Genomic DNA, 25508 nt, shown 5'->3' on the forward strand with positions numbered 1-25508 from the left:
TTGTAAAGTTTTATTAATTTGTTATACGTTTACGCTACCGAGAGGGCTCTACAGTCCATCGATGAATAATAGTTAATAATTTTCATTCCAATTCTTCCTACAACAGCTGGGCCAGTCCTCTTTTGTACTAAAAACTCTCGCGTAGTGTGATTTTGTTCCCGTGTGAACACTGCGTCAACACAGCGCGGTCAAATTCGGCAAACAAACGTCATGGCCGAACCGGTCCGCTGCTGTCAATTTCGCTGTCAACCAACCTCTTCTACACCCATTTTGCGGGCCTGTGTATTTGTTGGTAAAATGTCCGCCGCTTAAGCCTCGAATTTCCGCAAATTTGTTGTCTGTGTAATTGTCCGGTATTGTAACGTGTAATTGCTGGTTCTTCACTGTACGGAGATAAGCGCAACGTAGCGCTGTTCATTCCGGAGGAGGAATATTAATTAGGCAACCGTGCAAACGAGGGAAGATTCCCCACAGACTTTACACGCCATGAGCAACTCAGAGAGTAGCAGCAGCAGCAGCAGCGGCAGCAAAAATGCAAAATCAGAAGAAAATCAAGACGAGCTGATTATAAAACAACAGCGCGAAATTGAACAAGAGGTATGTACCGCTTACTACCCGGTGGCCATGGTGAGACGATAGGTAATGTTTCTATGACCGTTTTTTTAGATTGCTCATTCCAATCCGCTAGTCAGTGAGTCGCAGCCGATCTCCAGCCTCAACCAGGAGTACCTGGACGATCCTGTCTACATATCAAAAATTAAAGATCTCTCCTCGAAGTACCGCGCGATTCGGCGCAGCCGTCCAGATGGGAACTGCTTTTTCCGAGCATTCGCATACGCTTACCTGGAATATTTGGTGCGGAACAAGGACGAATTTCAAAAGTTCTACGAATATGCGTCCAAATCTCGGGAACGGTTAACCGAAGCCGGCTTTCCGCCATTTACGATCGAAGACTTTTACGATACGTTCATGGAGGTGATTAACAAAGTGAAACCGGATGGGGACGACACCGCCGCTGCCCTCAACGAGCTGCACAAGCTATTCAACGAACAAGGGTACTCGGATTATGTCGTCGTGTATCTGCGACTGATTACCTCGAGCCATCTGCAGGAAAAGGCCGACTTTTACCAGAACTTTATCGATGGTAACATCACGATTGTAGAGTTTTGCCACCAGGAGGTGGAACCCATGTACAAGGAATCGGATCACATTCACATTATCGCTATCTGCTCCGCACTGGATGCTGGGGTGCGGGTCGAGTACATGGATCGGGGCGATGGTGATCAGGTGATTGCTCACGATTTTCCGGACGGTTTCAAACCGAACGTCTATCTGTTGTACCGTCCGGGGCATTACGATATTTTGTACCCCAACAGTCAGCAGGCGTAAGGTGTGCGCATGTACCAGGGGATCCCTTGTACCGGGTAGTTCGGTGCATCAGTTAGGGCGTATTAAAATCCTTGGGTGCATACCAACGAAGCGTGTCTACTATGATGTCCTATCGTCTTTGATTCCTGCAAATCCAACCTTGGATCAAACAGTACTATACTACTTCGTCGATACTAGCAGGCTACTCAATATAAATACATTGTACGGAAGAATCGTAATAAATCCAACCACAACTCCTGATCCATTTTTCAGTGAGAAAAATGATTCGTATTTATTTAAATGTCGGCATGTTTGAGTTAGGCTTCAATCTCACCCAGATACAACGTTTTATCGCTCGATCCCGACACAATGATCGGTTCGCTGGGATGGAAATCAATATCATTAACACTACCATTATGTCCTGGCAATTTGTACAGAATGCGACGCGATGTTGTGTCCCATATGTAAACGAATCTATCTGCCGAACCGGCGCTAATCTTCAACCCATCAGGCGACCAAGCACACCGAAGCAAATTCTTCTCAAAGTTGTGCTGATGACCCGTAAATACCTTCACACACCGTTCGCCTGGTACATAAGGACGAATGTCCCAGATGCGCAAAGTGTTGTCCATGGAGTTGCTAAGCACGTATGAACCATCGGGCGATAATGAAAGACCAGTTACCGTGTCCGTATGACCCCTTAGACGATATACAATCTCCTTTTTGCGAATATCCCAAACCTTGATCTCATTATCAATTCCACCCGAAACAACCTGCTCGGCTGTATCGTTGAAACACACCGCGGTCACCTGGTACATGTTATCGAACGTGCTAACGACGTGTCTTTTTCGTGCATCCCAAATCTTGATCGAAGAATCATCCGAACCAGAAACGATCAATGTCGGTCCACGACGCGCACCACAGCAACTGTTGACGAAGTGTGTATGGCCCTTCAGTTTGCGTATACGGGTGCAAGTTGGCACGTCCCACACGCCAACCACTTTGTCCGTGGCACATGTATAGATGTTGGAACCGTCCGGTGAAAAATGTGCTTCCATTACAGCTCCCGAATGGCCACTAAGTACACCGACGTTATCGCACTCGTCGTACACTTTCCAAAGAACTGAGAGAAAAAAAAGCAATCGGGTTAATAAACAGAATTTCCTGTCAATTTCGGTGATACTTACAGATTTGCCGATCAAACCCGGTAGACAATAGGTGCTCTCCTTCGGGATGAAATTCCGTGGAAAATATCTCCCCACCATGGCCTTCCAGGAGCATTATCGGTCCCAACAATCCGGATGTACGCTCAACATTCTGGGAATGGAAGAATACGAATTAGGAATTGACTTCATCAAAACATTCGAGATGATCGACCGTACCTGCTCGAGAAGTTGTTTATCTTTGGCCGTGTACGCTACGATATCTGTGCGCGATTTCTTCGCAGTTGTCACCGGAACTAACGCGTCCGATGGACGTTTTATTGCAGCGGTATTCATGTTAGTTGATTAAGATTAAATTACTAAATTTTCACAAAATAGAGCCAAACGGTTCCACTATTTTTCCGGCCAAATAGCGTCCTTGCTTTGTTGTGACAGCGACAACGAAATGACAATTTGAAGTGCTATAAAAATGAGCTCCGATGAGACGAAATCGTATCCGACAATTGAATATTTTTCACAATTTTTATGTTTCAATTTGTAAATTTAGAGGTTTTGTTAATTTAAATAATTTATTTGGCATATTCTTTCCACGCCAGTATCAATTAAAATAATAAATTAAGCCAACTTCTTTTCCACTTTGATTGGAAATGACACTGTGCCACCGATTGTCGGATGACAGCCGGATCGTTTGTAGGAACGCAGTGGGAATGAAACGAAGAAGATTTTGTTCCGCACGCGTTTGGTGAATCGAGACGGCGTAGAGCAGTGCATTTTGATCAGTGAATTAATCGCTGAATTCTTGCGTTTGGTGTTGTAATTGGCTATTGAACGGGAAATTAACTGCAAGAAGATGGTTGTGAAACCGGGTATGACCGCGACAAAGCCGCAGGGACAGGCTTACAAGGATAAAAGCAAACCGGCTGACATCCGTCTGAGCAACATCAATGCGGCCAAAGGTGGGTGTAATGAGAATCTGTGGGAATAAGCAAATGGGACACTACGAAAGTACGGAAAAGGCTCACGTGCTGTTCTTTTGTGAGTTTGCAATTGGAAAGGAACAAATTGGGATTTGATGGAATTGTTGAAGAAATACAATATCTTGAGTTTTGGTCATCTGTTCGAGAACATTTACTTTGGTCGCTCATATAGTGCATGTACATTGCATTAGTGTGATACTATTTATCCATCGAATCTCGTTAAAAACCCGTATTAAGTAAGATTTGGGATAGTTTACGAATGACAATACTTCTATGGCCCATGTCTATAGTCATGTTGGAAACCAAGGCTTGCCTCAACTGTTTTACTGTTTTCTGGCTACATAACCTCAATGTTGTGAGTCATATGATACGTTTTGTCGATGAGAAACCGGTACCATATTGTTCATCTATGTTTCTAACTTCCTACAGCCGTTTCGGATGCTATTCGCACCAGCTTGGGACCGCGCGGTATGGACAAGATGGTGAGTAACACGTGCAAAATCACAGTGCCGTCCAGATGAGATGAATTAATTTTCTCAACAATTTATCTGTTTAACAGATCCAGGCATCGAACGGTGAAGTTACCATTACAAACGATGGAGCAACGATCTTGAAACAGATGAATGTCATTCATCCGGCGGCCAAGATGTTGGTGGAACTGTCCCGTGCACAAGATGTGGAAGCCGGAGACGGTACGACGTCGGTTGTCGTTGTGGCGGGTGCCTTGTTGGAAGCGGTGGAAAAGCTGCTGCAGATGGGCATCCATCCGACAGCGATCTCGGAAGCGTTCCAGCGATGTTCCGCTAAGGCGGTGGAAATTTTGACCGAAATGTCGCGTCCAGTTGAATTGAACGACCGCGAATCACTGATCAAGAGTGCATCCACTTCGTTGAATTCGAAGGTTGTCTCGCAGCACAGCAGCATGTTGGCACCGATTGCGGTCGATGCTGTGCTGAAGGTGACTGAATCACACGCTCAAGGATCGGTAGATTTGAAGAACGTCAAAATCATCCGCAGCCTCGGTGGCACCATTGAGGATACGGAGCTGATTGATGGGCTCGTGTTCACACAACGTTCGTCGGGTATTAATGGGCCGAAACGTGTGGAAAAGGCAAAGATTGGGTTGATTCAGTTCTGTATCTCAGCACCTAAGACAGATGTAAGTACGGCGATGAATTTAGAACCGTGAACAAACAATTTATCATCTTTTGTCCTCGTTTTTAGATGGATCATAGCGTGGTTGTGTCGGACTATGCTGCAATGGATCGCGTATTGAAGGAGGAACGAGCGTACATCCTGAACATTGTAAAGCAAATCAAAAAGTCTGGCTGTAATGTGCTGCTGGTACAGAAATCGATTCTACGCGATGCCATTTCGGATTTGGCCCAACATTTCTTAGACAAGATTAAGGTCATGGTTGTAAAGGATATCGAGCGAGAGCACATTGAGTTTGTCTGCAAAACGCTGCGTTGTCGACCGATCGCTTCGCTCGATCATTTCGTCGCAGAGAACTTGGTGAACGCCGATTTGGTTGAGGAAGTGGCCAGTGGATCGACTAAGTTTGTAAAAGTGACAGGTATCCAGAACATGGGACAAACCGTGTCGATTGTTGTGCGTGGATCGAACAAACTGGTTCTAGAGGAGGCGGATCGTTCCCTTCACGATGCACTGTGTGTGGTGCGTTGTTTGGTGAAAAAGCGTGCCCTGATCGCCGGTGGAGGAGCGCCTGAGATTGAGATGGCTCTACAGTTGGCAGCCTATGCTCAAACGCTACAGGGCGTCGATGCGTACTGTTTCCGTGCATTTGCGAACGCACTCGAAGTGATTCCTTCGACGTTAGCCGAAAATGCTGGACTGAATCCAATTGCTACCGTAACGGAGCTGCGCAATCGTCACGCACAGGGTGAGAAGAATGCAGGCATTAATGTGCGCAAGGGTGCCATTACAGACATCCTGGCCGAGAACGTCGTACAGCCACTGCTGGTGTCCATCTCGTCGATAACGCTTGCATCCGAGACGGTGCGTTCGATCCTGAAGATAGATGACATCGTGAACACCATGCAATAAGTGGAATTATCATCGTGATTATCAGTTACACGTCAGGGCGCGGTCACTCCACCCGCATCACTAACCAACGAATGCGTTCATTCTTAACCTCACCCAACACGCATTTCTGAACACCTTATTACACACGCTTGTTAAGTCGCCTTGCTGAACAATTTCCTTTCGGATACGATTCGGAATCATTTAAAATACCTACACACACATTAATCGTTTGTTTGTAATGTTCGTATTCGCATCTTTCTCTTAATAAACAAAACACTTAAAGTAAAACCAGCGTTTGGGGATCACTTCTTCGACGTCATCGGCTCGAAAGCATCCGGCATTCGTTCGATAACGTAACGATTTACGGCCACGTTCATGATCGGCACACCGGGAATTTTACGAATGCGTCGTTTCAGATCCTTATCGTTTGTGGCAACTATGTAGCATTTGTGCTGGGTAACTCGCTGTACTAGGCAGTCATCGGCGTACGTACCTCGGTGCATACAGTGCAGTCGCTCGAAGCGTGGATCTTTTATGATCCGAAGGGCTAGCTTGTACTTTTGTCCAAGCTTCTCCAACTCAGCCACCACGCAGTCCGTAATGTATGGGATACATTTTGCGTACAGACAGTCCATCATGGTTTTGATAATGTCAAGCTTGTTCTTGATGCTGAAGTTGACGAAATTTGTGTCGACCAGTACGTGGTACGGTGGTCCTAGCTGTGTGTTGTATTGGAAGAACATTGCCGAACTGCCTTGTGGACGTTCGACTAGCTTTGGTTCATCGTTGTCTCTCTTTTTCTTCGGTTTCGCTGCGGAACGGTCCGCAGGTTTCAGCCGGCTGTCGGTGGATTTGATCATTCGCCTCAGAAGTCCCGAGCGCTGCTGCTGTAATCTTTTCACCTGATTCTTATTACCCTGAAAACGGCCAAAAGATTGTTGGTTGAGAGTGAATGAAGAAGTTTAAGGAAAACGCCAATGCTTACCATGATTATCTCTCTAAATAGGAAACAAACGAACTGGAAAATTTGTCCAACCGGGCGATGTTCGGCTACAAAACGCACTGTACTAACAATCCAAAACATGTGTTTGTTGTGACGTTTCGCTGTCATCTCACCCCGAGCCCGAGTTGCTATAAAAATCCACCCGGCTCTAATCATCTTGGTACGTAGATCAGGTGTCATTTTGGCACTTGACGCAGAGGTAAAAAAATAAAGAAAGCAAATTGTACATTTATTGATAAATACAGACAAAAACCTTTGCTAAACATTTTCTTTCTTCGTAGCCGTCCAAGCAGAGCTCTTTATCTGCGTGTGCGGAAGTGCCATTAATCATCCACTGAGGTCACACACGACTTTGCAGCGCTCGTCGAAAGGCAGTGGACCTTCGTTTCGTGCAAGAAATAGCAAACACCAGCCCCAAAGTGTACAGTTCAACGAGAAAAAAAAGTTTGGGGTGCGGCACGTAGTGCAAAATTAGGGGTGATCGCAATTAAAACACCACAAGCAAACGATAAAGTGAAGATGGAAGACTTGAAGGAACAGTTTCCTGCTTACAACTCGGTGCTGCGACAGTCGAACGGACAGCAAAGGCCGTACCACAGCACCGGCCTTCCGGACTGTCCACCCAACGGGGCAGGTATACCGGGCATGGTAATGATTGGGCGCAAGAGTGGTCCAGCCGTCCCGCCGAAACCGCGCAAAAATGGCCAGCAACAAGTTCCACCGCAGGTCCCGAAAAGCTCCAACGTGAAGCAGTACTGTGAACCATCATTCTCTACCGTGCTCGAAGGCCAAGCCACCAACCTTGACGAGCATGCATATACAAATGTTACGAACGCAGCTAATGGTGCGGCGACCACTGCCCGGAGTGGTAAACTTGGGGCGCGTAAGGTTACCCTTGATGATGCCCTCGAGCTACAGCACGTCAAAGAAGCGCTGGAACATCACAAACGTACGCTGGAAGCAAACCGCTCAAAGTCACTCCAGGGCCAAGGGCCGGAGCATGGTAACACGGTGTACGAAAATACACAACCAGCATCGTACGCAGGTAGTTACGCATCGGACGCAACGTACTCGAATCTTCCTGGAGCGCCACATCCCGGCCATCAGGGAGGGAAGAACAACGAAGGACTGATCTATAGCAACATAATGCACAACACAAACCCATCGAAATCGTTTCCTCAACGACAAATTTCGGAGGAATTGCCACCACCGCCACCACAGGACATGCCGCTGCAGCTGACCCTGACTGCACTCAACTTGGAGGATAATGATGATGAATTCCCGCCACCTCCTAGTCCGGTCAGTTCATCGTACAGCGAGCTAAGGCGAGCTACCGATTTGCCACACATGGGCCGTCAATCGCAACCGACGTACACGCTGGTGGGTCCCGGTGCAGGGGGTGTTGGTGCACCGGGAGGCCAAACGTACAGTAACATGGCCCCGGGCAGTCAGATTTATGCCAACAACATGCACCATCAGTCACTGTACGGTACGTACGGCATGAGTTCGCAGGGTTCGACTACGTACGAATCGATCTACGAACCGATCAATCCACGCCCGCCGAGTCAGATGTCGGGCCGATCGAACTACTCGCTGTACGCACCGTACGTCAACTCGCACGGTATAAACAGCCCGAACGATAGCATCATAACGAGCGCCTCTCAACAGCAGCACCGTGGCCATGGCGGTAACACGATGTCCAAGGGTGCCGAAGTAGACACGCTCACCGATCTGCTGGTGCAATCGATCCAAGACCAGGAATCGTTCGGCACGTGCGTAAAGTGCGGTGAGCGTGTCCTCGGTGAGAAGACGGGCTGTACCGCGATGGACAAGATCTATCACATCGCGTGCTTCACGTGCCACCAGTGTCAGATCAATTTGCAGGGCAAACCGTTCTACGGCCTAGATGGGAAACCGTACTGCAAGGAGGACTATCTGAACACCCTGGAAAAGTGTTCCGTCTGTTTGAAGCCGATTCTGGAGCGTATATTGCGCGCCACGGGCAAACCGTACCATCCGCAGTGCTTCACGTGCATCGTCTGCGGCAAATCGCTCGACGGCATCCCGTTCACGGTGGATGCCACGAACCAGATACACTGTATCGATGATTTCCACAAAAAGTTTGCGCCCCGTTGCTGCGTCTGCAAGTTACCGATCATGCCCGGTCCGGGCGAGGACGAAACGGTCCGTGTGGTGGCGCTCGATCGCAGCTTCCACATCAACTGCTACAAGTGCGAGGACTGTGGGTTGGTGCTGTCGTCCGAGGCGGAAGGTCGCGGTTGCTATCCACTGGACGATCACATACTCTGCAAGAGCTGTAACGCCAAACGGGTGCAAACCCTCACCAGCCATATGACGACCGAGCTGTAGAACAGATTTCAAACAAAAAAAAACAAACAAACACTTGTTTGCTAAGTGCGGCTTCGCGCAAAAACCGAAGAACTCGTCGCATCGCAAAAAAAAGAAACAAACTTTTTGTACTTAAGCAGGGCTAAGTAGAGATAGTTAAATCGCGGAGAAAACTAGGCCGGTGCGTTAACAGATGCAACGAAAAATTGAAAAACAAATGCGAGAAGAACGTTTTAGTCAAATATTTGGTTTTACACACCAAACGAATTAGCACAAAGCGCATCATCATCGACAGGTTCATACACTTTTCACATTCCACACTTGCACGAATGCATTCCACTGTTTGTCGTATCTCTCGTATTTATAGCTTTTATTATATAGTTGCGATATATAGAAAGGCCACCGTTTTCGCTGTCCATTAGGAAGTAGTTGCACTAGACGTTGCTGTTATTTTCTTGTAACCAAGTTTAACCACTCTCACTCATTACCAGAAATAGCAAAACTAGCTAGGGAGGGTTCTGGGATAAAATATCAACATCAATATAAAGAAAAATCTATTCGTGATCCGTAATTGTGGACAGACCGGTTCAATGTTGACAGGATTAACCGTACGTAGTTCTAATGTTTCTACTACTCTTATTCGAACTAACCATTCCCGCAGGTAGCATTGTTGTCCAGATATGCATTTATTCGTCATTAGCAAAATAGCGTTTGGGTGTTGCAACTACAACAGCTGGGCAAATAAGCTGCCGTATCACTGCCCGGTTTTCATGTGTGACCGATATTTCGACCGTCTCTACAACAAAAAAAAGTAATAGGGCAACAATGATGTTGATATTGCATTTATGTCGCTTTAATAAATATTGTGGCAAAGAATAATTCAATTAACCCGACGAAAGTTGACTTCCTGATGATGACATCATCATGAAAAAAAACGGCTGTCAGGTGGCATTTCCAATTGAATGCGAACCAATGAAGTGTACTGAGGGTGATTAATTTCCGCTTCACAGAACGCACTTTATCATACGAGCATCGTTTGCGTACAGCCTGTTTATATTGTCTAGCAGCTGAGATGATGAGTCAAGCCACGTGAATCACTTTGTGTGCAACGTTTGCTATTTACACACTAATTGCATTCACCTGATTCCAGTTTTAAACGCGATGTCATTCACGTTTGGCGCATTCACGTCACCATATAATCAGGTGCGTCGCGATCGTGACAGCGGCATTAAGGGTTGGTACGTTTGTTTTGTTATTGTCATCCGGTCCAATTTACATTGCGAGGGGTTGTTAAAACAAACTTCACCACCCCTATTGTCGCTCTGGCACGATTAGCATATCAACAGTGTGGGCAATTAATGTACAGCTCTATTTATCACACCTTTTCTGCGTGTCAAACGCTTGCTTATCGCACTAATCAGAAGGTGCTAATCGTTTATGTTAACGATTAAAAACCATAAAACACATAACTACTCTACCGGTATGGGAACAACATTTTCCCCTAAGCAGAAAGGCAATTTAACGGTTGGATGCACGTGGTTTTTTGAATTTCCAGCAATGCCTGCTATGACTTCCTCTTTGTCCTGAACCAAAAGGGGAGAATTTGACAGGCGCGCCTCCATATTTAAATTGCGCACGTGGTAGAATTTTAAAAGGAAAAAGAGTACTATATAAACACGGAAAATACATAAGCTGAGCAGTAGATAACGTTTGTCTCTTTCCGGAAGATTTTCGAAGGATGAAAAAAAACATACGCTGTGTCCTTTTTCTTTCCTTTTCCTTTTCGATGATATCGTTTACCCACCCCGTTTTCCCACTCGCTGGGTGTGCGTAGGGTGTGTTTGTGTTATGCTAAAACTTTCCAATCCTTTTACATACTTTGCAAAGGGGTTAGCTTCAACAATCCGTGGTAGGGTTACCCTTGTTGTTGTTTTTTTTTAGGTTTTCAACGATGTGCACCAATGCTGTGTTGGGTGTACATAACGCAACGGAGAGTATCCTTATTGAAGGGGGTTGGATGGCGATGGGTAGGTTGGTGTGTGCGGTAGGTTTTTTAACAATCACCAAAGCTGTCCATAATGAAGGGGTTAGGCCGTTCTACCGTCCCAGCGATTGATTTAGTTGCGCCCGAACCGGAGTAGTGATTGGATATCGGCGAACAGAGACGACGGCACGCTTGGCGCTTGTGGAAGGTAAGTTAGTTTTCTCGCGTTTTCGTTGTAAATGTTTCCATCCCAAATCCACATTCAAATGCGCATGTTTGCGAATGTTTTCTATGCAAAACAGCTGCAAAGAGTAGCTCCTAAGCGCTCTATGGTGTGCAGTGCCTGCAGAGACACCGAATATTGGTGATCATTTCAGTTTTAAATCTCCTCAAGAACACAAGAGAACAACCCAAGGATATTATTGAGCCACCAAGATAGCATCGTTTCGTACAGGAATTTAATTAAGCTTTGATCATTCAAAAAGGTAATCATTGTAAAGCAGGAATTTTGCACTCGAAATCGAAATTAAATTTCCCTCCCCCCCCCCAAAAAAAAAAATGAAGAAAATCCCAAACAAAAAGGCCAAATAACCATCACTTCTGACGTTGGAAAGAGAGGAAGAAAAAGGCGAAAGGAGCGCGAAGAGGTGGACAAATTGGCATCGTATCAGCGCCAAATCGCCGATACTGAATTTCGTAGTGATGGAAAAATGGCACCGGTGTCCTACGGTAACAGATAGTGGATGGCGAGGGACATTAGAGTGCTTCGGAAGTCCACTTGAACTGGCATCAGGCGAATCGTGTTCGTACAAAACAAAAAAACAAACTAAACCTACAGCACAATGCTGAGTGTCCTCGGGGCACAAAATGTCCGTATTTTTAACAAGCCTGAAATGGATGCCGAAGCTCATCAGGAAGGGTGGCTGGGTGGGGTGGGTTAAAGGACATGGCTAGAGGTTCCGTAATTAGGAAATTAGAAATGTGATCCAAGTGTAGCAAGTATGGCGATGAGTGTGTGATGCTTTACCTTTGCTTGCCATTTGTGTTGTGTGCATGTTGTGTACTTTATAGACAACACGATGGAACGTTTTTTAAAGGAATGAAATAAAAAAAAACGTAAAGACTGCTCTTTCCCTCCTTGGAGTGGACAGCCCTTTTGAAGGCTCGTAATTGGTGGATAGAAATGTCCATCCATACCCACCCATATGTTAGATCAAATTGGGTATTTTCGGTTGTGGAAATCTCCTTACCTGCTGAAGGAGGGCTATCGCACTGGTCAGCGCGATGCTGTCCGTCCTAGTGCTTCGTTGGCAGGAAATGGAACATGGCCGTGCCGGTTGATGAAGGATGGTGCTTGAAATGGAATTTCTAATAAGAAAGAAAATGTGAAAGGAAAATCCATGTTAGTTAAATTTATTTAGCCGCTCGCTACTCTTCCACCACTCTTCCGCTTTGCTTTCACCCGAAACGAACGAAAACGGTTCAATTTACGTTCAGGGTGATGGATGTTCGTTCGAGATCTTTCCCCGTAAAGGAAATGTCGAAATGGGAAAAATCACTTGTAGCGCTAAGGATGTGAAATTGTGGAACGATCGGTAGGACAGCAATTCTCCGTTTTTTTTAAGCCAATACCTGTGTTAATAGTTGAATTTGAAATTGGACATTCGGGCGAATGGCGATTGATAAAGTCCCGGGCTTTTCTTTCGCCACTGATTGGCTCCCTCCCCCACCCCCCCCGCCCCATTAGACGACAAATGAAAATTCTCCACAAATCCAATCGCGTGTGTGTGTGTGTTTATGCTGGAATTTTGGTTTTTTTCCATAAGTGGCCATCGGTCCGGAATGAAGTTACCCAGCGTCCCTTTTTACCCGTTTAATGAAAAAGTGATTTGGGTTAGATTAATTTGGAACTCCCCGCTCGTGATTCTCCCCAGATTGGGTATGTGTGTGTGTTCGTTGTGGTTGATTTATTGTGAACTTTTCCACGAAGTGAAATGTGATCAAGCATCGTACGAAAATCAGCCCTTAAATTGTGTCGAGTGGAAATGTGTCATTTTTACCTCTTCAAAGCCACGGGGGGTTTAGCCACCATTTCTAAGGTTCATTACGACAAATGGTTTTATTTTTATTTCTTCCCCCCCCCTCCCCTCCACCACCCCACCAATGGAATCTAATTTTTAACTTCCAAATTTTCACAATTGTTACGCAATCTTGCGCGTGTAGAAAAAGTGGAAGTCGAAATAAACCCACCGGGTAAAAACGGTATAAAATGCCACCCTCTTTGATTGGATTGCACCGGGTCCAGTATGGCAAGTTTTTCCAGCTGCTCCGGCAACAACAAAAGAAACAAGAATACAGGATTTATTATCATAAACCGCCAGGGGTCAACCACAGCACTGAACTCAGCTCAAATCGTCCCCTGTTTGGCAATGGAAGCGATTTTGAAGCGTTGGAAAACTTGCTCATCCTTCTTTTCCGGCTTGGAAAATTCAGGGAAGCATTTCCATCTTGTACCTAAGAAAAAAAAATGTGAAATATCGCTCCCTTCTCTGCGAAGACATTGGTGGACATCGTTCCTGCCCATTTCCCTGTTTTCATATTTATGACAATCGACTGAATGTTCAAAACTCTACAGTAATAACAATAATAATAGCAGGACCACCCATCCTGTGCAGGGTGTAAAGCCCGGGAGTTGTCCAAAGTGTTTAAGGATGGGGGAAAAAACAAGAAAAACATGCATTTTTTAAAGCCGAAATCGAATTTACGTCAAATGTTGCGTTTCCCTCAACCCCTGCCCTGGCGTTGCGTGTTATTTTTCTATTTCAACCGAAGTTGGACCGAACGTCGGATGCCGTCCGGCCGTCGTTGTCAATGCACGGAAACTTATCACAAATGTATTTATTTTTTCAAGAGCATTATCGAAACATGTCGTTCAAATTATGTGCATGTAGTTTTTGGTTCGAGTGTGTGTTCCGGGGTGCTGTTTTTCCACCCCTAAACAACGGTAAGCCTAGCCAAGCTCGTTGCCATGCCAACGCGATAAGACCGGCAATGGGATTTATAAAGCAGAAAACATTTCCGCACCGAGAGGGAGGATTTAAATTCAAAGCCGTCCACGAATTCGACATGGACGTGATTCGGGAGTAGATTTGACTGTGGGCAACCTCGGCCCGATACGGTGCCGGTAATGAGCATGACGGACATGGGCGATAATGGGAGGCCTCATTATTCGGACCGCAAATACAATGGCCGATCCCCGATGAGGTGACGTCCATTATTGAAATGAGCTGAACGTGCGTGTGCTTGCAACAGTGTAATGAAGCGTTTGGGAAAAAGGGACTCACACACACACACATACACACACACGCTCATTATTATGTAAATTGGATTGGACCGGACCGGACGCAGATCTTTCGCCCGGTGTCCAGACAGTGTCCTTATCAGGGACAAGAAATCAACAGGAAAGTTTGTTGGTGGGCAGGATGTCCACTGGGTGTTATTAGTATTCTGATGAAAATGGACACCATACACTTTACCTTCGGGGCCTAGAATTTGCTAGAATTCTAAAAGTGTGAAAACTGATAGAGATCTATTGGGTTAGATAATATGCGTAAGAATAAGATAAGATATTTGCATATTTTTTTTTTCGTACTAGAGACAGTATCATGTAGAGTATTTGAATTGAATAAAGGATTTTGTTAGGTGCTACAGTTTAGAAGTTGATTATTTCTATTTGTTTCATCAATTTGTTCAAATATTAGGATGTATTCGATCCACTATAACCTATTTGTTCCTATTTTTGTTGCACTAATTACTACTTTATTACTTACTTTCGTTTGTTATTCTGATATCCCTTTGTAATCTCTTTATTATTAATTAAATTCTACTTTCTACTTCTTTCGTATTTCTGTTTTCAATTTAATTGTTTACCAGTTAGTTTGTATTGTTGATTTAAGATAATATTTAGCTTCTTTTAAACTAGCTTTTCCACTTTCATTCGTCGTCAGTTTGTTTTGGTAAATTATTTTTGGAACCGTTTAATGATTGGTGAACCTTTTATGATTTTCTGTTCTTTCACTGTTCTTCTCTCTTTGCTTGAGTTAATTTGAGACAATTTTTACGTTACTATTAGCCCTGTCTAGATGAAAAAGAATGCTGAATTATTAAGGTCCTTGAAGAATGTTTACAAACACAGGTACCTGATACCTTATAAAGATTAAATAAGACATTATATGGCAGAGATATCTTATAATAACAAGCGAAAATGATGGAAATTATCCTTCTTTTAATATAATTATTTTAGAGGAACATACCTTCTTTGAAATATAATATGTTTAAAACAAAAATACTGTGAAAAGATTTCCCATATCAGTCTCCATGGAAGTCCTCAAATGGCACTGGATATATTGTTAATGTTCTTCAACCCCTTTTGTGTAATCTTAGGACACTTGACGAACATTCTGGCGACTCGGGTTCCCCTTTTATGCTATCGATGTTATTCATCTTCTTCCATTACTGCAACCATCGCTGTAACGTATTTACATACACGTTCATGCTCGTGTGCGGTCAGTAAAATGATTGATTGTGTTTACATCCACCCACTCATCCATCCAACCTTCGGCAGCCGAGCAGTAAGGGAACAATTCACGCAACTTCATGCTGCTACGGTCACCCACACTCTTTAACGAGAGCGAGTAAGAAAAGGGTTACAGATGGGATTAATTCGCAGTGGTTCCTGTACCCATGCCAGGATGACATGATGGGATCGATCGCACAAAAGATCCGGTTACCGATATTTACTGATTATTAATCACAATTTTCAAACCTCCGTGAGCCCGTACTGCCCGTTCGCCCTATACAGAATCGAGTTCCAGTTTAATGTTGGTTTCTCATTCATTTTCAATAGCAACGCAATGGCGTGCCGAAGGGACGTCAAACGCTGTGTTAAAGTGGAGTGTATTTAGTGCAAAATTATGTTAAAGGATGAATAATCCATCATACCTTCGTGCTCGATGGTGGTGGTGGTGCTCGATGGGCAAAGATTGTACCAATTTCGTTTGAGTGCTCCCAGGGTGGCAACGAAAAGGGAGACGTTTTGTGGACACATATTGTCGCCAGCGGCGGGGAGTTTCTTTTGTCCTTTGCGATGTGGACGGAAAAAGGAAAGAAAAACCTCGATTGGTAGAATCATACACCCCTTGAAGACTTGGGATTTCAAGCTTTATCAGCATTCAACAGAGAGTGTTTGTGGCCTACGGTGGAGCTGCTGGCAGATGTTCTTGGGTGGCACCAGAGGGTGTGTGGTGGTCCTAGAGACCCTACTTACCCGAGTAGTCGCCATAAATCTCAGTTAGAGGATCAGCGAAACGAGTCAAAAAAGGATTTGATTTATTTCCGTGCCAGGATTTCGGCTCGGTAAGCTTTTCCGCTGTAATTTATTTGAATTTACTTGAAATTAGATCATGACTCGGCTGGGCGTTTTTTCGTGTGTGTGTGTGTGAGCGCCTGCTGCCCTCTCTTTTCCTCCCACTTAAAAGCCTCTTGAGGTTAGTGTCCGAGTACGTGAGGTGGATGATTTTAATGTCCTTGTGGACGTTGTGGACGCAGCAAACTCCTCTCAACCCCTCTAGGTAGGGGGTGGATTTGAGTGGGCCGACACTATCTGGTCGAAGTACCCATCCCGTACCACCTTCGGGACCACTCATATTTCGACACTGGCAATAATCATTTTACCAATAGTGTAGAAAGAAAGGCCACAAAAAAAAACAAAGATCTTCACTTCCATCGTTTTTTACCATCTCACCCGGTGTTTGTTTGACCCTCATACCCATTTCTCCTGATCCCGGTGCCCGGTGTTGTTGTGTCCGGTGAAGAGCCATAAAACACATTAAATCCCATAGAATAATCGAAATGTCACATTAAGATGTGAAATATAGACGAACGGCTACTGGGCCGAGGTTTGGTGGATGGTTGTGATTTGCGGGAAGGTGTCCTGCATGGACAGCGGCGGGCGTTATCCTTGGGCGCTGTGCTCACGTTTGTTGAAATGGGCTTTCCTTCCCGAGGCTGAGGCTTTGCATCCGATTAGTATGGAAAGTATAAACCCAACGTTACGCCACATGGGACGGAAAAAATCGGGTATCCAGCCCCCCGGTTTTTTCTGTTGCGTTCCGTGATGCAAGACGGGCGCAAGAACTGGGACTGGTCAACCATAAATATATATTTTATGAGCCCGCGCTTTGGATTATACTTCCTTCTGCTTTTCCGGAAGGCACACATTTTCCGTGTCGGAATGATTGTGCGTTTGCGTTGCGTACCGTCCCGTGCGTTGATAGACATTTGGTTTAGTCGCCCCTCTGCCTGGCGGTGTTGGACTTGTTTGCATCGTAAGGATTTACTGGCAATCAGCATCCTTTTTTTTCGGGAGGGAGGGTGGTACCGTGTGTCCCCGGGGGGATGTCCTAAGGGTGGAGACTGGTTTGTTATTTTTTTTTTGCCTGACTGTATGCAAGGACGGAAGTTGTATAGATTTGCAACAAATCAATACCGGTCCGGCTGGGAAGATCGAGTGGAAGAGGTAAAACGGGACGCATTTTTATGTTTTCTTTCGGCTTTTTTTTTGTTGGTTCAAAAGCTGGACTCCCAAATTCTTTGTTGTTACATGAATCGATCAAGCATGACAGAATGGCAATGTATCATAACCAACCAACACGGAGGAGGAGTAGACGCTTCTCTTTACTGCACTGTTTCTAATAACGCGAGATGTTCCTTTTGTGAGCTATTATGCCAAATCCTTGCCCATAAAAATACACTAAACACACTAACAACAGTTTAGACCAAATAGCACAAGAATTTGAAGGTAGTTTTTGAACTAAATGAATTGTTCTGAATCTTTATTCTTCAGAAACATGAACTCCTGGAGATTCATAGACCCTTAAACTTTCATAAATCTGCAATAGGGTTCACCCTCAAAGCAGTGGCGTATTTAGGAGTGCGGAGGCCCTGAGCAACAATAGTTTTAGGGCCCCTAATAAAAATGCTTTTCTTATTAAATGTATCTTACGTTTTATTTGAAAAAGATGGAAAATACCTGTAGTTCATTGTTTTCTTTAATTTAATTCAAACATTCCATTTTGGTTAAACTTATTGATTTTATTTTTTAAATTTGCGTTTAAATGAAAAGAAAAAAAAATTGATTCTAGTCGTTTTGGTGTTCATTTGCAACTGTATTTAATTTTGTATCATACTTTTCTATAAGTATGAGCTAAATATTTTTGCGCCTGACTTTGCTAATGGCGAATTCCTGAATATTTTTCTCTGTATCTAGTTGATTTAATAAATCTTGCTCTACATACAAAAGTGCTTACTTGTTTAGCTTTTCTGCTCCTAGTGTTTTCCTCAAATATGATTTAACACGTTTTAAAGTGGAGAACGATCTTTCCGCTGAAGCATTTGACATTGGGATGGTTAAGAAAATTTTCAATAATATCTCAATATTTAGGAAACACGGCGTGACATTTGTCTTGTTATTTTATGCATTTCCTGAATGTTCAGTTCTGAACTTTGAATTGTGTCTTTATCTTTCATGAAATATAAGTAATGTTCTGATAAGTAATGCACTGCATCACCTGCACTGCGCTCGCCCAATGGTCTGCAATGGTCTAGCCCAAGATCGGGGCATTCTTATAACAGTAGATCAGTAGACTTTGTCTTATAAAATTATCTTGGATTTTACCTGCATACCCGTAGCTTGTTTACTCCAATTTTTGCTTAACCCACTTCCTGGAAAAGGTAAATCCTCAACTCTCGGCCTGTCTCAGCTCGTGGTCCCCGTCAGCTCGGGGTCCCCGTCAGCTCGAGGCCCCCCGCAATTGCTTAGTTTGCTTACCGTTAAACCCGCCAATGCCTCAAAGGATCAAAAATCCCCGAACATTAACGAATCCTCTAAGATCCTTAAGAATTTTTACTAAAGATTCATCAGACAATACTAATCTTCATAATTTAAATTGTTTGTTCTCAAACGAGCTCAATATTTTCTAGACGAATCACTCAACTTTCACAAGAGTGTCAAAATGATCAGCTTTTATTGTCTAATTTTAAGTCTATAATTCATAAATCTATTGCAGGGGAATTCAACATTCTGAAATCTTGTGAAATAAGGGGATATCGTTCCGTGAGCAGCAACAAAATTCAATTGCCTAAGAGAAGGTATTAGCATTAGCTGCACATATAGGAATAGGTATAGAAATCGATAAAAATATAAACATGTAAAGAATTTAAAAACGTATGAAGAAAGGTAAAAAGTTTTTTTTTCCTGGAGATCGCGCGAACTAGGTGAATTGCGCCTCATAGTTACGATCACTTGCTATTTTCGGTAAGTTGAGCGCTCGAGTTATCTTATCAACTCGTGATGAGCCACGAGGACTAACCGGAAACGTTAATAAATAAGTTAAACTCTAAATTAAAAGAGCCTAAAATCGTGTGAAGCATTTCGAGTGCTCGCACGAGCTAGCTCATCTAATCTTGTTCATACTGACGTTTACTTCGTTACTAACTCATGACATAGGACTCGCTCTCGCGCATGGCGGCACATAAAATCGTGCATCAAATAAAAAAGGACATTTGCGCATTTAAATCTCCATTTTAAAACTCGCTCCTACAGCCAATGGGAAAGCTTCTGAAAAAAGAAATCCATTTTAAAACGGCACCCCAAACACCGTAATCCAATTGAATTGCGCTATTCCCATCATTTGCCTATATTCAAATGGCAGTTGCATAATCCTTCCCTTTTAGTTTTGTTAACCAAATGCTTCGCGATAAGAAAAAAGGGTTGGCAAAAGGAAAATGGCGGATTTTATTTAAATTCAATCCTTTTGGCTATATCCTTTATTTCCAAATGGTAGCAACTAAAAAAAAACCTCTCTCTCAAATCAAAGCATACAAAACACAGACACACGCGTGGCCACAATAGACAACGGAACGGCGATTGTGGTTCGCATTGGTTGGATCTCATTATCTCATCATCATATGACTAAGCATGCATCTGTCGCATGGCCAGAGCACGGTTCAACGACTGCTGGGTGCCTTCGTCCTTCATGCTTTTGTCCTTGTTAACCCTCCGATTTTCACGGTTTCTGCTTATGTACAGAGTATCCGAAACAAAAAAATTGGGATATACTGCTGTGCCACGAGCCACAACCATTACACCCTTTATGGTTTTGTGTGCGTGTGTGTGCTGCTGCTGCCTTCAATGCCACACAGATTGCATCCGTTTACATCCTTTCGCCACCGGTTTTCACCTCATTCGAATACCTTTTGTGCAGCGTAGCCGGGTCCGGTTCGGTGGCAGGCGCAGGAGGTTTGGCGGAAGCGCATATTTGCACTTCCAAAAAGGAACAAAAAAGGGGAATGCTGTCAGTTAAGGGGTTTCGCCTTTTGCTCGCTCTCGTTGGGTACGGTTCGGTTCACCCTTGTAACCGCGTGCGCTTGCAACCCTCTCGTAGTGGAAAATCTATTCTGAATTCCCGTCTGTTTCACGTCGCCCCATTTTCGTCAGCCCCTCCGGCTGTTGTGATGTTGATCCCATATTCATGCACACACATACACACGTAGCGATACGATCCGATGATGATGATGACGACGACGACGACAACACACGGACGCAAGAAGCGCCGAGCATATCAACGCCAGGACTACACACCGTCCGTTGTGTGCAATTTATTTTATGATCCTTTTTTCCGCTTCACGTTCCGATTTCCTTTTCTCTCGCTCCCGTTCGTGCGCTCTCGCACCGCCTAGCTGCGACGGTGTGTGTGACCGAAAGCGATACAGTGTTGCTTCCTTTTTTTCCCCGTTCCGAACCGTGCCGTTTTCCGGTCGGTAGAGAAGGATGCTGTGTGTAGTGCAACATTATATATTCAGGCGCATATATTTTCCATACATTATATTTTATTTCATACATTAAATTTGAACTGACGCATGCGCAACGAGGTGTGCCTGGTTTTCCAGCCACCCTTCCGGGGGTTTCACTTCACCGCCGGTGGAGGAAAAACGAAGGATGCCCTTATTCCGGTTCGGTTTTCCACCGGGGAGTTTTCCCGGGAACGTGCCTGGTACTGGCTGGCTGGCTGTGCTGGTTTTGCGAGCAGCGATAGGGATGGAAATTTCAGGTTGTTAAAGGGGTTGAGTATGTACAGCACTGGCTTCGAAACAGCCACGTCACTTACATAGTGACGTTTGATTCACTATTCACCCTTTTTCCCTTTTTGTTGCCGTTGCATATAAAGATCGGGTTGGGTGGGTGGCATCTTTTGATTTGACAGCTTTTGGATGCTTTTTTTTGTTGCTACGTTGGCTCGGTGCGCTCGGAAGAAACGGACCGAACAGACAGACGGATAGACAGATAGATGGGTCGCTTTGATAGACAGCCGGAGTGACATTGTTGCATCGTACCGTTTCGCACTCCGCGGCATTCGTTCGACGATGGTCGATGGTAACTATGGTTATAATGCGAATAAAACAAAACGATTGCTAGGATGGCTACTAGATGCAGGGAAGCAACATTGACGTTTAGGATCATTCAAAACGATCATGGTATGGGGGTGAACCATTCGATTGTGAAAAGGAAAACCAAATTTTCCCTAATTTTTTTTCGATGGACAAAGAAGCAGTTGGATTAAAAAAGGCCTCAAATTGTGGAAAATAAATTCCAATCGATTGTTTGCGAAAAACACACATCCGCACACACACACGCAGTGACACACGCTCTATTTCCAATGGTGGCATTTTCCAACCGGTCCCCTTTTGCAAACAGATTAACAAATTGCGTACCGGTGTACCGGCGGTGGTGATTGACGTGTGGGTGGTGGTGGCACAAAGGAGAGAAAAAAACTTTATCAATTCAACTCCAGCTTGGGGGCTTTGTGGTGTGGAAAGTTTGAAGAGGTGGGAGAGGTTGGCCCCTGTTTTTTGCGCATTCTACTCCCGCGCTAGTAATTGAAATATACCAACAGCAAAAATAGGAAAGAATTGCAACCATGCGTTACGTTGGTGGTTTTGTCCGATAAAGCGTCCGAGGTCTCCGACGTCTTCGCCGGCCGTCCGGTCGTTGTTCGTTTGATTGCAAATGGCCGACAAAACACAACAAAAAAAAACAGCAAGAGAAGACCCCCACCGAACTGTTTGCCGAAGAAAAAAAACTTCCGAAATCGAAATCAACGGCCCAAAACCGACAGCGAATATGTGAAATGTCAATCAAACCGATGGTCGATAAAATGAATTTAACTGTTGACTGACGCACATCCCTCCCCGCCTTTACCCGGTTACGATATCGGAGTTGATGTGTGCTTGTGCTTGTGCCCTGTCGCCTATTCGCTCGCACGTCCAATCATCCGGGGAAGAATCGCGAGGAATTGGGCCGAAGGGCGGAAGCGGTTTTCCTTTCTTGACCACGACCTCCATACCTTCCGTACCTAAAAACACCCGCCTCCCATCAAGCATGCGTCCGCCGGACTTAGTCGAATCTAAAGCTAATCCGGTCAAGCTGAATCGGCATTTTCTAGGGGGGGTGGATGGGTGCAAAAAGCAGTCGCTCTATCGGTGGCCACCTTCCACAACACTGGGAGCAGGTCCTATTAAAAAATATATAGCTAAATAAAACATTGCATTTCAGCATTTATTTCGACTGCTTTAGCAATTTTTGTTCGCCACGCCGAAAATTCTGGAGGGTAAATTCCCGACTGTGTGCAGGCAAAACAAGAACATCAAGAACATTATCAGAACATAACAAGAGATGCCCTTAAATATGTGCGATCGGGGAAGGACCCAACACCCCAACCGCGTATCCAATTATCGCTAATGTGTGCGCCATTATTAAAATAAAAATCGAACCAGCCCAATCGAACGAACCACGTGCACGTGCGTTCGGATGCTGCGGTTTCATTTGTAGTAATGGGACTCGTTTCCGTGTTTTTTCTTGTTGGTTTGGTGTGTTCGGGGTGTTGGAGATCCCAAGCAAAAAAAGGGCTCAAGCAAAAAGAAAACAAAAAACAACGAAGCCCATCAGAATCAGAGGTCCGCTCGTGTGTGTCTATTTCATTGCGGTTTTGTACACACGATAAATATATTCAAACACTGTCGTCCGGTAAGAGGTAGTGTGGTGTATTTTTTTTTCTCTCGGCGTGCATTCGCACTACTGCTAGTGATGATTATAATCATAATCGTAAAACATTGGGACCAGCAGCCGAAAACCCCCCCCCCCCCCCCCCCCGTACGGCTCAATAATCTTGGCCACAGTTATGGCAATATTATTCATTCCCTTCCGGGCACCGGTTTCCGGTTGGCCGGCCGTGTAAGGGAGAAGACCGCCACATGGCACCACCATTGCTGGTGACAACTCCATTTCGCCCCCTCCATCCCTTTAATGTCCCTTTTCGGATTCGCCGCATTTCCTTTCCCTCTAACGAAACAATCAAATCCTGCGGTGTGCGGCCTGCGTTCGAGGTTTTTTATTTTAATATCAAATATTATTATTGTTTTTATATTCATCTTTTACGATTTCCTAGGCACGGCACGATTGTTGCCCTGCTCCCGGGATTTTTTTTTGGCATTGCCATCGTGTGGCACCCATCGTGCGCAATTTTTGCGCAATGCCCACCAAACAACGAACGCACCGAGGGGGTAACGGGCGGTGATGCTCGGGATATCGGATATCGAACAGAAATAATGCTTAATGCTTACACGCGCGCGCGCTCACACACGTTTTAGCTAAATTGAATTGAAAAGATAAAAAAAAAGTATAGAAAACAGTCCCAGGCAAATCGAACCAACCCTGTTACTGATGGCGAATTGTTTGCCTTTCTCCGCGTGCAGAAAGAAGATAGGGAAAGATGGAAGCGAAGTGTACAGCCAGTACACGCGGACATTGAGGGAAAACTATTGGTGTATGTTTTCCCGGCCCTTTTTTTAGGGGGAAATTTTTTCAAGTGAAGGTTCGGGTCCCCGGGTTTGCATGTCCACGCTGGCGGTGGTTCGTTCTTTATCTTCCCAGCATGGGGTGGTAGTGGTTTTTTTTTTCCCGGCGTTGCTTTCCATTTGGCCGGTCAGGCCGGCGATGTGTTTATTTTGCATGATTTTTTCTGACAGCAGGAGGTGGTCCCCACATGCTGGATTGGATGTGGCGGACGATTTGCAAGGTGCCACCAGTACCATCAGGCGTTGGAACTGGTAATGCTTTTTTTCCTTATCGCACACGGCAACGGATCTAGCTCATGCGGCGTTAGTAGGGGATGTGACAGTGTGGCGACATACCCGGGAAATCAACTAATCTAGGCAATAATGGGATATGGGCATTCGAATTGACCTCACATTATTGCGACCAGCGAATAATTCAAGTGGTGCAATTTCTTCAAGATGTTTATCAGGGGGCAGCTTTTTTTGTGTTTCTTTATAGAATTGGAACTGCCTATCTCCGTTTGTGGAAGTCGAAGATCAGCTGGAGAGATGAAGCATAGTTAAAATACTTTCCAGCGGACACTGTGCCTGTGTTATGTGAAGATAGTGGAATTTGTTTATTTGCAGTCGAAAAAAAGCAAACAACTGCGATCAAACGACAATAACAAAAGCCTTGGCCGATGGTTTTTTGGAGCCACGATGCCTATCGATAAGCAGTAAACGGTTTCACCGAAGTGGCGAAACGACAGAAACGGCCTGTGTGACGGAGCAGTACAGTTTTCCCGGGGGCGGGGGGCGAGGGCCCTTTACCATGTCCATTCCCGGTAAACAAGCAGCAGATAAAACCGGATCCAATTACCATAAATGGAAAAAAATAACAAAGCCAATCAAATCAGAAGTGAAAAACATTGCCCGAGAAAATTTTGCTGAAAGTGCTGGAAATGAAAATGCATGCTAACACGGGACAGGGCACGAGGGCAATAAGGAAAAACAATACCGAACGAATTGAGAGAAGGAATGGAATAAAAAAAGCACACACCCACACACACATCACATCCACCCACACACGCGCTCCCCATCCTCGGTGGCCAAACCCAGACATGGGCGGAAAAATGAAGAGCACACGATGATAGTTGTTACTCTGGTGTATTGTGTCGTCATGTCCGAGCCAATATTGGGGGCAGAGGCAGGGGGACTGTTCACATTTCGGGCTCCGTAATGGCCCCAACCAGTGTGGAATGGAGAATAAACGGGAAAACGCGTCCTTGGTCGTGTCTGGATTGGTTGCGCATTCGATGTGCAGAAACAGAAATTCGATAGACCGTAAGGAAAATGAGCGCTCGTTTGAATTGTGACTTGTGGAATGGAATTGGAGGGTTTCGTTTGGGGATGGGAAAGGCAGACGTAAATAAAAATGTCCCTTTCGCATCAGTAGCGGGGGGTACACACCCACACACACCCACACACACATGTTCGCTGGAAGTAAAATAATGTAGAGTAATATAAAAATATTGAGAGGCAATGTATTCCGTACGACCGATTGTGCCGGGAATGGAATGGCATAAAACGGAAATTGCGTCCGTTCGTGTTAATACCTGTTTTCTCGGCTTTATCGTCAAAGGGAATGAGCTGAGAATATGATGATCGCGACGTGGTTAAAATTGGCG

The 25508-nt window shown here is 44.8% G+C and overlaps 5 protein-coding genes across 5 annotated transcripts; 3 read left to right on the forward strand and 2 right to left on the reverse strand.

Moving 5' to 3' along the window:
• Positions 1-286: 286 nt before the first annotated feature.
• LOC128301569 (ubiquitin thioesterase otubain-like) lies at positions 287-1646 on the forward strand. The gene is made up of 2 exons (XM_053038124.1): positions 287-597; positions 667-1646. Exons 1-2 carry the CDS (start codon positions 487-489, stop codon positions 1387-1389), a joined length of 834 nt encoding a protein of 277 aa, XP_052894084.1. The 5' UTR covers positions 287-486; the 3' UTR covers positions 1390-1646.
• On the reverse strand, positions 1645-2943 carry LOC128301568 (U5 small nuclear ribonucleoprotein 40 kDa protein). Its single transcript, XM_053038123.1, has 3 exons — positions 2751-2943; positions 2556-2685; positions 1645-2491 (listed from the first exon to the last, which is right to left on the reverse strand). The coding sequence occupies exons 1-3, from the start codon at positions 2865-2867 to the stop codon at positions 1686-1688; spliced, it is 1053 nt and encodes a 350-aa protein (XP_052894083.1). The 5' UTR covers positions 2868-2943; the 3' UTR covers positions 1645-1685.
• A 312-nt stretch (positions 2944-3255) lies between these two features.
• Positions 3256-5864, forward strand: LOC128300912 (T-complex protein 1 subunit delta). Its single transcript, XM_053037160.1, has 4 exons — positions 3256-3487; positions 3938-3990; positions 4068-4667; positions 4733-5864. The coding sequence occupies exons 1-4, from the start codon at positions 3382-3384 to the stop codon at positions 5573-5575; spliced, it is 1602 nt and encodes a 533-aa protein (XP_052893120.1). The 5' UTR covers positions 3256-3381; the 3' UTR covers positions 5576-5864.
• On the reverse strand, positions 5782-6466 carry LOC128300913 (rRNA-processing protein FCF1 homolog). The gene has a single exon (XM_053037161.1). It carries the CDS (start codon positions 6412-6414, stop codon positions 5857-5859), a length of 558 nt encoding a protein of 185 aa, XP_052893121.1. The 5' UTR covers positions 6415-6466; the 3' UTR covers positions 5782-5856.
• Positions 6467-6768: 302 nt separating this feature from the next.
• LOC128300950 (lipoma-preferred partner homolog) lies at positions 6769-9779 on the forward strand. The gene has a single exon (XM_053037213.1). It carries the CDS (start codon positions 7077-7079, stop codon positions 8925-8927), a length of 1851 nt encoding a protein of 616 aa, XP_052893173.1. The 5' UTR covers positions 6769-7076; the 3' UTR covers positions 8928-9779.
• Positions 9780-25508: the final 15729 nt, after the last annotated feature.

This window comes from Anopheles moucheti, chromosome 3 (genome assembly GCF_943734755.1).
Source record: "Anopheles moucheti chromosome 3, idAnoMoucSN_F20_07, whole genome shotgun sequence".
In the NCBI taxonomy this organism is placed as follows: domain Eukaryota; kingdom Metazoa; phylum Arthropoda; class Insecta; order Diptera; family Culicidae; genus Anopheles; species Anopheles moucheti.